The sequence below is a fragment of the Myotis daubentonii genome, chromosome 12 (assembly GCF_963259705.1).
Source record: "Myotis daubentonii chromosome 12, mMyoDau2.1, whole genome shotgun sequence".
Classification (NCBI taxonomy): Eukaryota; Metazoa; Chordata; class Mammalia; order Chiroptera; family Vespertilionidae; genus Myotis; species Myotis daubentonii.
Window position 1 is genome coordinate 19,541,939 of NC_081851.1, and position 12,913 is coordinate 19,554,851.

At 49.9% G+C, this 12,913-nt stretch overlaps 1 protein-coding gene across 1 annotated transcript in view; it reads left to right on the forward strand.

Moving 5' to 3' along the window:
• The first annotated feature begins 8,514 nt into the window (after positions 1-8,514).
• Positions 8,515-12,913, forward strand: part of FAM178B (family with sequence similarity 178 member B) — a 104,991-nt gene continuing 100,592 nt past the window's right edge. The window contains exons 1-4 of the mRNA XM_059659063.1: positions 8,515-8,560; positions 8,986-9,253; positions 9,491-9,731; positions 10,613-10,674. Of these exons, the coding sequence (XP_059515046.1) occupies positions 8,515-8,560; positions 8,986-9,253; positions 9,491-9,731; positions 10,613-10,674 (617 nt within the window). The remainder of the gene's footprint in view (positions 8,561-8,985; positions 9,254-9,490; positions 9,732-10,612; positions 10,675-12,913) is intronic.

Consider the following 12,913-nt stretch of genomic DNA (forward strand, 5'->3'; position numbering starts at 1 on the left):
CACTTTGAATATTTCTTGCCACTCCCTTCTGGCCTGCATGGTTTCTATTGAGAAATCAGCTGACATTCGTATGGGTACTCCCTTGTAGGTAATTAACTATTTTTCTCTTGCTGCTTTTAAGATTCTCTCTTTGTCTTTTGCTCTTGGCATTTTAATTATGATGTGTCTTGGTGTGGTCCTCTTTGGATTCCTCTTATTTGGGGTTCTCTGCACTTCCTGGACTTGTAAGTCTATTTCTTTCATCAGGTAGGGGAAGTTTTCTGTCATGATTTCTTCTAACAGGCTTTCAGTATCTTGCTCTCTCTCTTCTTCTGGCACCCCGATAATTCGGATGTTGGTACGTTTGAAGTTGTCCCAGAGGCTCCTTACACTGTCTTCATATTTTTGGATTCTTTTTTCATTTTGCTTTTCTGGTTGGGTGTTTTTTGCTTCTTCGTATTTGAAATCTTTGACTTGATTCTTGGGATCCTCTAGTCTGCTGTTGGATCTCTGTATATTATTTTTAATTTCAGTCAGTGTATGTTTAATTTCTGACTGGTCCTTTTCCATTTTTTTGGCATTCTCATTAAGATCCTTGAAGGCCGAAACCGGTTTGGCTCAGTGGATAGAGCGTCGGCCTGCGGACTGAAAGGTCCCAGGTTCGATTCCGGTCAAGGGCATGTACCTGGGTTGCGGGCATATCCCCAGTAGGAGATGTGCAGGAGGCAGCTGATCGATGTTTCTCTCTCATCGATGTTTCTAACTCTCTATCTCTCTCCCTTCCTCTCTACCTCTCTTCCTTCCTCTCTGTAAAAAATCAATAAAATATATTAAAAAAAAAAAAAAAAAGATCCTTGAAGGTCTCACTAAGTTCCTTGGAGGTTCGTAGAAGGTTCTTGAGTAACCTTATAACTGTGGTTTTGAACTCTATGTCCTCCATTAGTTTGCTTTCCTCCATTTCTTTCATTTGTGATATGTTTCTTTGTTTCTGCATTTTTGGCTGTCTGCGAGGACCCACTGTGTCTACAGTGGAAGAACTGCTGTGCTGGAGACACCCTTATGGGGCAGGACTTGCTTCAGTGGGGCTTTGGTGCTCACTGATTCTGCTTCTTGAGTGTGCCCCTTATGGATGTGAGGAGTTGAAATCTGGTATCTGGCCAGGTGTACCCTGGCTCCTGGATCTCCAAGTCAACCACTGTGTGAGTCCACCCAGCAGGAGCTACAGCAATACCAGCAGATTTCTCCTCTTTGTTTGGGGTTTGGAAGTTTTGGAGCTCTCTGACCCAGCTGCAGTTTGTTAGGTTATGCTGTAAAAGCGCAGGTGGTTCCTTTGTGCCACTGCGCACAGCTTGGATGAGGATGTAAATTGAGTGGGGTGGGGTCTCAGAATCACCAGGACGGAGCAAACAGCAATCAATGGCTGTTGTCAGCCGACTCCGCACCTCTGCGTCCCCCAGTCCCTCTGCATCCCCCAGTCCCTCTGCGTCCCCGAGTCTTGCGCCCCCACAGCAACAATGATCCGTGTAAGCAGCTCTGCAAGAAAGCCACCCTCGCTTTCTGACCCGCTACAAGACAGTTCAGTTTCTCCCCGTAGGAGTCTGGGACCCCAGAGTCTTGCTGTAAATGAGTTCAGTGTATTCGAGAGCTTGTATCCCCTTCTGATTGAAAAAAACCGCACACCCAGGTGCAGCCACCGCGCGCACGCCTCCGTACCTCTGTTCTTGGTGCCTCTGCACCTCCTACCCGGTCTCAATGCGCTTTTTCTTTCCTTCTAGTTGTAGAACTCCCACTCAGCCAGCTTTCCCCGTGGTTCTGGATGATAGCTGCTTTGTCTTATGGTTGTAGTTTTAATGTTGTTGTTGGGGGGGGGACAGCATGTACAGGCTTATACCTTATGCCACCATCTTGGTTCTCCCACTTCTTCGTCCCTTTTTAATTTTGTTCCTCAGACTTGATCATCTCAATTGATCTATCTAAAAATTCATTGACTAGGAGGAGGGGGGGAAATAGGGGGGAACAGGGGATACCTGTAATATTATCAACAACAAAAAATACATTTAAAACAAAGTTCACTGATTCTTTTTTCTGCCTGTTCACGTGTGGTGATGACACCTTCTATTTAGAGTTCATTCCAGTTTTTGTACTTTTTAACTCCAGAATTTCTGTTTGGTTCCTTTTTTTTTTTTTTAAATCCTCACCAAAGGGTATTTTTGCCATTGATATTTTTTTTTTTTTTGACAGAGTAGAAGGGAGGGAAGGAGAGAGGGAGAGAGAAACATCAATGCGAGAGAAATACATCAATTGGTTGCCACCCACTCGAGCCCCAACCAGTGCTGGGGATTGAACCTGCCACCAAGGCATATGCCCTTGATTGGAATTGAACCCTCTACCCTTCCGTCTGCAGGCCGATGCTCTAATCCAAGGGTGAGCAACCTTTTTGTGAGCGTGTGCCAAAACCAGCAAAATCTCTGACTCAAAATTCTTCTGCGTGCCAACCCTAATTTTTTGAGAACATGTTACGCCTACTTGATATCTTTTAAGGTGTACGTATGTGAAGAACCTTGAAGAAATAATAAAATTCATTCGAGCGACAAAAACACAGTATATGATGATGAAAAATACATTTATTTTTTAATGTTTACATGTACACTGATAGTCCAACAGAAAACTTTATGACTCCGTTTTATATTATCAGTGGGACTTTTGCTGCTGCATCACTGATGACAGAGATTTTTTTTTTTATATTTTATTGATTTTCCACAGAGAAGAAGGGAGAGGGACAGAGAGTTAGAAACATCGATGAGAGAGATCGATAAGCTGCCTCCCGCACGCCCCCCACTGGGGATGTGCCCGCAACCAGGGCACATGCCCTTGACCGGAATCGAACCTGGGACCCTTGAGTCTGCAGGCCGACGCTCTATCCACTGAGCCAAACCGGTTCGGCGATGACAGAGATTTTACATCAGGTTTATATTTCGTGACCTCAGAGATATGCACGAGCTACTACTTCCATCCGTCAGGCTACTCCTATTACGAGACTTAACAAAATTCATCACTGAGGACAAAGATTCACAAGCGTATGTGGATGAAACCAAAACACTGGTCGGATCTAGGAAGGCAGGGAGAGTTAAGGCAGAGGCATAGAAATTGTTCTTACCCTCTCTCGCCAATCCATGTCTATGGTCTTTAAGATAACTTGTTATGTAAAATTATTTATCTAAGATTCACCTACACTGAATTTATCTGAAAAATTAAAAAGTTGATATTAAGAAAAAAATTGTAAATGGAAGATTATAAGAGAGGGTTTCGCGTGCCAGCAAAAGTTACTGGCATGCCATGTTTGGCACGCGTGCCAGGGGTTGCCCATCCCTGCTCTAACCACTGAGCAACCCAGCCAGGGCTGTTTGGTTCCTTTTTATAATTTCTCTATCTTTATTGATATTCTCTACCTGGTTTATTTTATTTTTTTTAAATAAATCTTTATTGTTCAGATTATTACAGTTGTTCCCCTTTTCCCCCCCCATAGCTCCCCTCCACCCAGTTCCCACCAAACCCTCTGCCCTTACCCCCCCACTGTCCTTATCCATAGGTGTACGCTTTTTGTCACCGGGTCAAAGGTCATACACATGGAAAATGTAGCTATTTCCATCCTCAACGTGTCCCTGTGTTTGGAAAGATCTCTCACGATTTGTTCACACTCTACTCAGAAAGGGTACGGAGCCACATGATGGCTTCTTAAAATAATGTATCTTCTTATGTTTAAAATGAGGATTTCGCTACCAGAAGTGAGGAGAAAGCAACACCACAGCTGCTCTCGCCCCTCTCGCCCTTCAGGTGATAGTTGTACGTGGGGTTGTGAGCTGGTTCGCGGGCCGTCAACGAAGGCCCATGCAGTTCTTCCGGCTTCCCAGGGGCCATCATAGCCTCGCAGGGGCCGTCGGAGCCTCGCAGGGGCCATCGCACCCTCACACAGCCTCACAGGGGCCGTCGCAGCCTCACAGGGGCTGTCGCAGCATCGCAGGGGCTGTTGCAGCCTCACGGGGGCCGCCGCAGCCTCACAGGGGCCGTTGCAGCCTCACAGGGGCCGCCGCAGCCTCACAGGGGCCGTTGCAGCCTCATAGGGGCCGTTGCAGCCTCACGCAGCCTCACGGGAGCCGCCGCAGCCTCACAGGGGCTGTTGCAGCCTCACAGGGGCCGCCGCAGCCTCACAGGGGCCGTTGCAGCCTCACAGGGGCCGTTGCAGCCTCACGGGGGCTGCCGCAGCCTCACAGGGGCTGTTGCAGCCTCACAGGGGCCGTTGCAGCCTCATAGGGGCCGTTGCAGCCTCACGCAGCCTCACGGGGGCCGCCGCAGCCTCACAGGGGCTGTTGCAGCATCGCAGGGGCCGCCGCAGCCTCACAGGGGCCGTTGCAGCCTCGCAGGGGCCGTTGCAGCCTCGCAGGGGCCGTTGCAGCCTCACAGGGGCCGTTGCAGCCTCGCAGGGGCCGTCACAGCCTCACAGGGGCCGCCGCAGCCTCGCAGGGGCCGTCACAGCCTCACAGGGGGCGTTGCAGCTTCGCAGGAGCCATTGCAGCCTTGCAGGGGCCATCGCAGCCTCATGCAGCCTCACAGGGGGCGCCGCAACCCGCGTTGCGGGTGAAGGTGCGAGACAGAAGCTCCTCTCGCTGTCTCTCCTGCTGCTCCCTTGCGTATCGCTGATGCTGTAAGTTTCTGAGAGCTGTCTGCAGGTGCTGGACATCATACTTTGACTGGTCAACATGAAGTTTGGCATTCTGTCTTTTGTTGGGAGGCTCCTTGCTGGACAAAATCTTCAGGCATTCTTGCTGGCTGAGTATCTGGTATGCTTGCTTGGATTTCATTTTCTACTAAGTGCACAGACTGCTTGTCTGCCGTCTCCCGGCGTCCCATGTGAGACTGGATCTGGTGGACCTGCTTGTGCATTTGCTGGTACAGCGGTTCCATGTTGCTGCCCCAGCCGGGTCCGGCTCTGGCTTCCTCTGAACCTGATTCTGCTTCTTGAGTGTGTCCTTTATGGATGTGAGGAGTTGAAATCTGCAGTTTGTTGGGTTAAGCTGCAAAAGCGCAGGTGGTTCCTTTTGTGCCACTGGCACAGCTTGGGTGGAGATGTAAATTGAGTAGGGCGGGGTCTCAGGGAATCACCAGGGTGGAACAAACAGCAATGGTTGTCGTCAGCGTCTCCGCGACTCCTCACCTCTCTGTGACTCAGCATCTCCGTGTCCCCAAGTGCCGGTGAGCAGCTCCACGAGATAGCCACCCTCGCTCTCCGACCCACTGCAAGGCAGTCCCGCCTCTCCCCGTAGGGGTCTGGGACCTCAGAATTCCGCCCCAAACAAGTTCAGTGGATTTGAGAGCTTGTATCCCCTTCTGATTGAGAAAAACCGCGCATCCAGTTGCAGCCCGCCTGACGCGCGACTCTGTACCTCTGTTCTTGGCGCCTCTGCACCTCCTACTCAGTCTCAATGCGCTTCTTTTCCTTTCAGTTGTAGAACTTCCACTGGGCCAGCTTTCCCATGGTTCTGGATGATAGCTGTTTTGTCTTATAGTTGGTAGTTTCAATGTTGTTGTGGGAGGCAGCATGCACAGGTCTATACCTTATGCCGCCATCTTGGTTTCTCTTTTATTTTTTTATACCATTAACTAGAGGCCTGTTGCATGAAAAGATTCATGCAATAGGCCTTCCCTTCCCCTGGCTGCTGGCACCAGTTTTCCTCCAGCACCCAGGACCCAGGCCTTCGCTCCAGCCGGAGCCGCCTTTAGTCTTCGCTGCTCCGGCTGGAGCCGCCTCCAAGCCTTCACTGCTCTGGCCAGAACTGCCTTCAGTCTTCGTTCTGCTGCTTTGCGCCTATGTATGCAAATTAACCGCCATCTTTGTTGGCGGTTAATTTGCATATCTCGCTGATTAGCCAATGAAAGGCGTAGCAAAGGTACGGTCAATTACCATGTTTGTCTATTATTAGATAGGATTATATTAATATATTAATACAATTTTTCTTTTAGTTTTTCGAACATCATTTCCTTTGGCTTTTAGAGCAGTGGTTCTCAACCTTCCTAATGCCACGACCCTTTAATACAGTTCCTCATGTTGTGGTGACCCCCAATTTCATTGTTACAAATTGAACATAATTAAAGCATAGTGATTAATCACAAAAACAATGTGTAATTATGTATTTGTTTTCCGATGGTCTTAGGTGACCCTTGTGAAAGGGTCGTTCAACCCCTAAAGGGGTTGCAACCCACAGGTTTAGAACCACTGTTTTAGAGCATATTTAAGACAGTTGATTTAAAGTTTTTGTCTGAAATTCCTCAGAAACATTTTTTTCTTCATTTATTTTTCCTACTAGAGGCCCAGCACACAATTTTCCCCCTAGGCCAAACCTGCTATCAGGGCCATGTCTGCCGCCCCATGAAGCCTCGCACGCTCCGTGGACGCTGCCGGTGACCCGCGACACTCTGCTGACGCTGCCAGCACCTTGGGGGTGGGCCCAAGAGGTGCTCCATCCACCTCCTGGTGACTGGTCGTTTGGTCATTACAGCATTACTGCCACTGGCCTTTTATAATATAGATGATAGAACCATACTTTATTTCTTTGAATGCCTTGTAATTTTTGTTGAAAATTGGACATTTTGAATATTATAATGCGGTAACTCTGGAAATAACATTCTCCCCCTCCCCAGGGTTTGCTGTTGCTGCTTGTTGTGCATTGTAGTTGTTTGTTTAATGACTTTTCTAAACTATTTTTTGTAAAGACTTTTATTTTGTTGTGTGGGGTTACTGAAGTCACTGTTCCTTTAGCATAGAGGTCAACTGGTGATTTTATTGCGGTCTCTTCATAGAGCCCAAACAACAATGGCAACTAAAAAACCCCATACAACTCTCCCGGTGTTTGCAGACTGACTCTCTGCTGGAGTTCTCCTTCAACATCAGCTAGGCCTCTTGCAACTCTGCCTTAGCCTTCACTTCTTGATTATGTGGAGCCTGACCATCAGCCAGAGGGAAGCTGGTGGTCTTCTCAGGTCTTTCCTGAGCATGCGTCAGCCTGGGCACACATGCGGCCTTCTAGTCTCTGGCTTTTGTGGGAGCCTTTCAAAATCTTTATTCCTCCTTCCTCTTAGCCTCTTCCTTTTCAGACTGTTCAGTCTCTCCGATGCTTGCCCTGTCTATTATCTCTTGCCCCAGCTGGCTGTAGCTAGTAGATCTGTCTTTAAACACTTTTGACAACTGCTGGCCAGGAGGCCACTCCACCCCTGAGGAAGTTCTGAGGGGGGTAAAAAAAAAGTCATATGCCATGAACTGATCCATCAGGGAGCCACTAGACAGGTCAAAACACACACCAAGAATTCCGCACCCCCCCCCCCCCGCCGCCCTCCCCAGCACCAGAAAACCATACCAGGAACACAGTCCCAGGTCTGCCTCTGAGCTGGGATGATCAGCGGGTACCTTCAAAAACCAGATTGTAATCTTTCTGAAATTTAGCAGCTCCTTTTTTCATTAAGCATTCCCCTGGTTGCAGTTAGTTTTTTATTAGATTCTGAAGTTGTGTATATGTTGGTTCTGACAGTTATTGCCAGCTTACTTGCTTTTGTGAAGGGACAGATTTGGGGGGTTCCTTACTCTCAGATATGGACATTTTTACAGTTATTTTTATATTGATAGATTGTCCTCTAAAAAGAATAATCCATCTTATAGTGCTAACTAACAGCCATGCATGACATTTGTTATACATTTTTAATTTTCTGATTATTATTGAATAATACTTCGTAGTCACATTGATTTCAATTTAGTGCAGTATTGTTGAGTTTGAACCCTTATTGATTTAGTGTTTGTTTTTCTGTGAACTGTTGATTCCTTTGACCATTAGACTCTTAAGCTTGTTCAGGTATTAGCCTTTCACCTGCATTTTTGTTTATTGAGCCTGGCTTGATGTGATGAGAGATGCCTGTGTAAATGGCATGGTCCATCTTAGCTGGGGACAGGCAGCCCCTAATACTGGAGGAGACTTGTTGGACCAGACCCGGGGTCTGTTTAAATCATTCACTCATTCATTCATTCGTTCATTCAATCCATTAAATCATTCATGCACAGAGCCCTACTGAGTACTAGGCCTGTGCTGGTGCTGGGACAGCCATGCCCCACCCCTTGTGGGTAAAGAGCTGGACAGGGGTGACATCAAAGCAAGGTGCTCAGGATGTCATCTCAGAACACGATTTTCCTGCTGAGCAATACTAGTTTTAATTTGTTGCAGGTATTTAAAAAGTTGATGTCCTTAGACTTGCCCATCACATCCTTGAAAAGAGAGGTCAGATTGAGCCCCCATCAACTCAGCAACTTGATCTTTGTGGTGCATGTGCTTAGTCCCTGGGTGAGCTGGAGGGGGATGCTCTCCTGGGTACCAATAGGCTGGGCCCTCCTTTCTGGGAACCTAGGGTCCCAGAACATCAGCTTTCTTCTGGAAGTTCCCCTCACCTCCCCTGACCAGCGGTTCCTTCCAGGACAGAACTCCCAGAAGCTTTCAGATGGCCAGGTCCCCGAAGACTGTGCTAGTCCTTCCTCAGACTGAAGGTAGGTGTCTCTCACCTGCAGAGGTAGAGCTTTCCTGAGGTTAGGGGCCACAAGGGAGTAGAAAACCCATGGCTGATGTTTCTCCTTGCATCATTTTTAAAAATACATTTTTACTGATTTTAGAGTGAGAGGAAGAGAGAGAGAGAGAATGAGAGAGAGAGAGAGAGAGAGAGAGAGAGAGAGAGAGAGAGAGAGAAACATCTATCGGCTGCCTCCTGCACACCAGATCAAGCCCACAACCCCAGCATATGGCCCAACCAGGAATCGAATTGGCGACCTGGTGTACAGGGTAATGCTCAACCAACTGAACCACACTGGCCAGGGCCCCCCTTGCATCTTGCAATCCAGAGTTGCCTCCTCTCCTCACCCAGCATGGCAGGATGGTGGCAGTCAGGTGGGATACTGAGTACTCATCCTGTCCACAGGGGTCCAGGCAGCTGCTGCAATCCCCATGGTTCTGCCCAACCTGAAGCACAGTGGCTTCGACCATCCCCTACACCAGGGGATCTGCCGGCCGACCCAACGCTTCTGCAGCCCCAACTCAGCTCCAACTCCCAAGTTGTCGAAGAAGCCCAAGATGCAGGCCACAGGAGACACTTTCCCCACCGACTGGAGCCCACCACAGGTCACGTTCCTGACCCCGAGGGCCACGGGGGACGTGGTCCCCACTGACTGGAGCCCACCACAGGTCACGTTCCTGACCCCGAGGGCCACAGGGGACATGGTCCCCACCGACTGGAGCCCACCACAGGTCACGTTCCTGACCCCGAGGGCCACAGGGGACATGGTCCCCACCGACTGGAGCCCACCACAGGTCACATTCCTGACCCCAAGGACCATAGGGGACGTGGTCTCCACCCACTGGAGCCCACCGCATGTCACGTTTATGACCCCAAGGGCCACGGGGGACATGGTTCCCACCCACTGGAGGCCACCGCATGTCACGTTTATGACCCCGAGGGCACCGAAAGCTGGCAGGGGGGCCCTAGCCTGCAGGTGGGTGGGCGCGGTGGAGCCTGAGGGCCCGAGGAGACTGGCCTGCTCGGTGCCCGTGGAGCCAGAGCAAGAGCCCCAGGACTCGGGCCCCATGGAGGACCTGGCCTCACGGGAGGAGCAGCTCTGGAGGGCGGCAGGCCCCAGCCAGCAGACTGTGGCGGGAACCAGCACCGGGGTAAGCAGTGGCCTCCTCTCCTCACTGCCCCTCTCTGGTCACCCTGCTTCTGTCACCCCCAGGCGACTTCTTTTGGCCGTTCCTTGGCCGTACCCCAGCTGTCCTTTGACCACCTCCTTTGCACCACCCCTCCTCAGCCCTTGTCCCCCTCGTCCTTGGGCTCCAAAGGCTAGGGTGACCTCCCTTTATTCCCACTCCTAGCTCTTGCTGAGGGTGGCTTGGCGGTGGGGTCTTTGAGGGTGTGGTTGGGATGTGGCTGCAGAGGAAGGACCTTGGAGCCGGGGCAGGGCTAGTCAGGCGCAGAGGCTGGGCTGGCTGTGGTCCCGTGGATCTGGAGTCCTGAATGGACACTTCTGTGATGAACTTCACCAGGGGAGCAAACTCCTGTTGCTAGGTAGACTGAGAGGACACGTAAGGAAATGTGTTCTAAGAACAGAGATTCACTTGTCTGTGATAGTCCAAGATTGCCAGTCACTGAAATGCCCACCAGGGGAGAACTGATGAATTAGGTTCCAGCCACACATCGGGGTCCCCTGAGGGTATTTCTTAAGTTATCTCTGTAGTATTGATGTGGAATGACCCTCAAGACATACTGTTAAGTGCACAGGGTGAGTGCAGGGGCCTCGGTGTGCTTCCCTCCATGCTGAGAGGGCTCTGTGACGGTCTGTTTGCTTACCTGTGCACAGAATTTCTCTGCTAGCATGCCTGTAGGAAGGGCATTTTACTGTACACCCTCATGTTTTTTGTTTTTTAGTCAGGTGAATGGATTGCCTGTTCAGAAAAGTAAACAAGATAAAGGGTGTACTTTAGATTAAATTTTATTGTGCTTCCCTCTACTTTGTCTTTCTCTCTCTTCCCCATTCCCATGTCCCGTTCTCCAGCTCACCTCTGAGGGCTCAGGAAGCTATGTCAACAGCTTAGGTTACTTGCTGCAGGAGAAGAGGTGAGTGCAAGAAGGGGTCCATCACAGGCTGTTCATTTCCGTGGGTTTGGCAGTACCTTCACGGGGCTCATCCTCTGACTCAGATCAAATGCCTCCCAGGCTAAAGCAGCCCACTTCCTGCACAGTGAGCCCCCCGAGCGCCCTGTGTGCTGAATTAATAACAAACATGGAGAACAGCCAAATCAGAGGAGGGAATGGCCAAGCAGAGAGCCCCAGAACGCCCCACCCCCTGCCCATTACAGAGCCCACGTCCGGCTCCTCTTCCCATCCTGACTCTTGGGCCCAGTTCCTGCCAGTGTGGAGAAGTGGGGGAGCTGGTCTCTCAGTTCCCTCTCATGTGTTAGATGCAGAGAAGGTGCTGGTTCTGACGGGTGTGCAGCCTGCCTCCCAGAGAGGCATCACTTCCCACTGCCTGCTCTGTGCCAACCCTGACGCATGCTTTGCTCATTTTCCCATAGCACGTCATCTGGTTCACATGTGCCGTCTCCCTGGGTTACAGTGAGCCTTATCTCACAAAAACTTACTTCTAAAGGCCCAAGTGATGTCCCTCAGGGAGGCAGGGGTGGTGTTGGAGACACTGACTCTTTTGCACTGGGAGGTTCTCGCTCTGCACTGGGCCCTGACTAGGCGCCAGGTATATAGAGACCAGGCAGCCCCTGCACACCTGGGTATTAACACCATGATTCTGTGTTCCCTGTGCCATCAGCTGCTGTGGAGGGGCCTGGAAGAGTGGCTCCTGGAGATCAGGAATGGCTCCTCAGAGGTGTCCTTGTCCTTGAACCTCAGAGGGTTAGAAGACCTGGGAGGGCAGCAGAGGTGACCACACATATAGGTGGCCAGGACTGGGATTCTTGGTGCCGAGTGGAGATGCAGCCACACTGTGAGCAGCAGCTGGGTCATGAGGGGCCTCACGAACACCAGACAGTCAGCGGGGAGGCCTAGGCAGGTAGTAATGCGGTTGCCCACATGTTTGAGAAAGAGCACTCTGAATGCATCATGGAGGATGGATGGGAAGGGTGAGAGGAAGTAGGGTGACTGGTGATGAGATGGGCGCCTTTGTGGGAAAGAGGGATTCAGAACTGGACCTGTGGCATCCAATGGGCATGAGTACATTCAACCAGACATCATCCAGTGAGTGGCTAGCCAGGGGGATCTGCACTCAAGACAGAGGCCAGGCTGGAGGTACAAATCTCAGAACTAGAACCTATGGGCAGAGCCAGGGCAAGCCCTGGGAGGGGCAGGACAAGGGCTGGGGAGACAGGACGCCCTCAACAGCCCTAGGGACAAGGACAGCGCGAGGACAGAGAAGGCTGGAGCAGGTGAGGGAGTAGGGGCTCAGGCAAGATAATGGTTGGCAGCAGGGCCTGTGGTAGGGATCGGTTGAAAAGGGAAGTACAGGGGAACCTCAGTTCTCTAACTTAATTTGTTCTGGAAGGCTGTTTGAGAAGTGATTTGTTCAAAAACCGAATCATTTTCCCCATTAGGAATATGCAAATTGAGCCCTGACTAATGTTGATCGATGGTTAGAGCCCAGCCCAAGCACCCAAGGAAACTGGGTTCGATTCCTGATCCAGGGCACGTACTTGGGTTGTAGGTTTGATCCCTGGCCTCCGTCAGGGCTCGTGTGGGAGAAAAGCAACCGACGTTCTCTCTCATATTGATGTTTCTCTTGTTCACTCGCTCTCTCTTTCTCTCTCTCTCTACCTTTCCCCCCCTCCCTCCCTCCCTTCCACTCTCTCTTAAAAAAAAAAAAAAAAGGAAAAATATCTTCAGGGTGAGGATTAACAAAACAAAAAATACTGTAAATTGAATTAATCCATCACAGACCTCAAATGATTCCCTGTTTTAACCTTTCTTATATACAGTGCACATCCAATATACTGTTTAATCTACAAATAACACTTCTTTTCTTAAATTTATTGAGCCATCCCCTAATACCCTTAAATGAATTTTTCATATATCATTGCCTCGGAAATGCTACCACAGGCTAACTGCTTTTTGTTTTTCTAAATCAACAAGATTTTCTACCTTTTCAATTGCCTGTGATTGTTTTGTGAGCACTTTTTTTTATTTTATTATTTAAATCTTTATTGTTCAGATTATTACATTTGTTCCTCTTTTTCCCCCCATAACTCCCCTCCACCCAGTTCCCACCCCACCCTCCTCCCTCACTCCCCATCTACTGTCCTCATCCATAGGTGCACGATTTTTGTCCAGTCTCTTCCCGCATCCCCCTTAC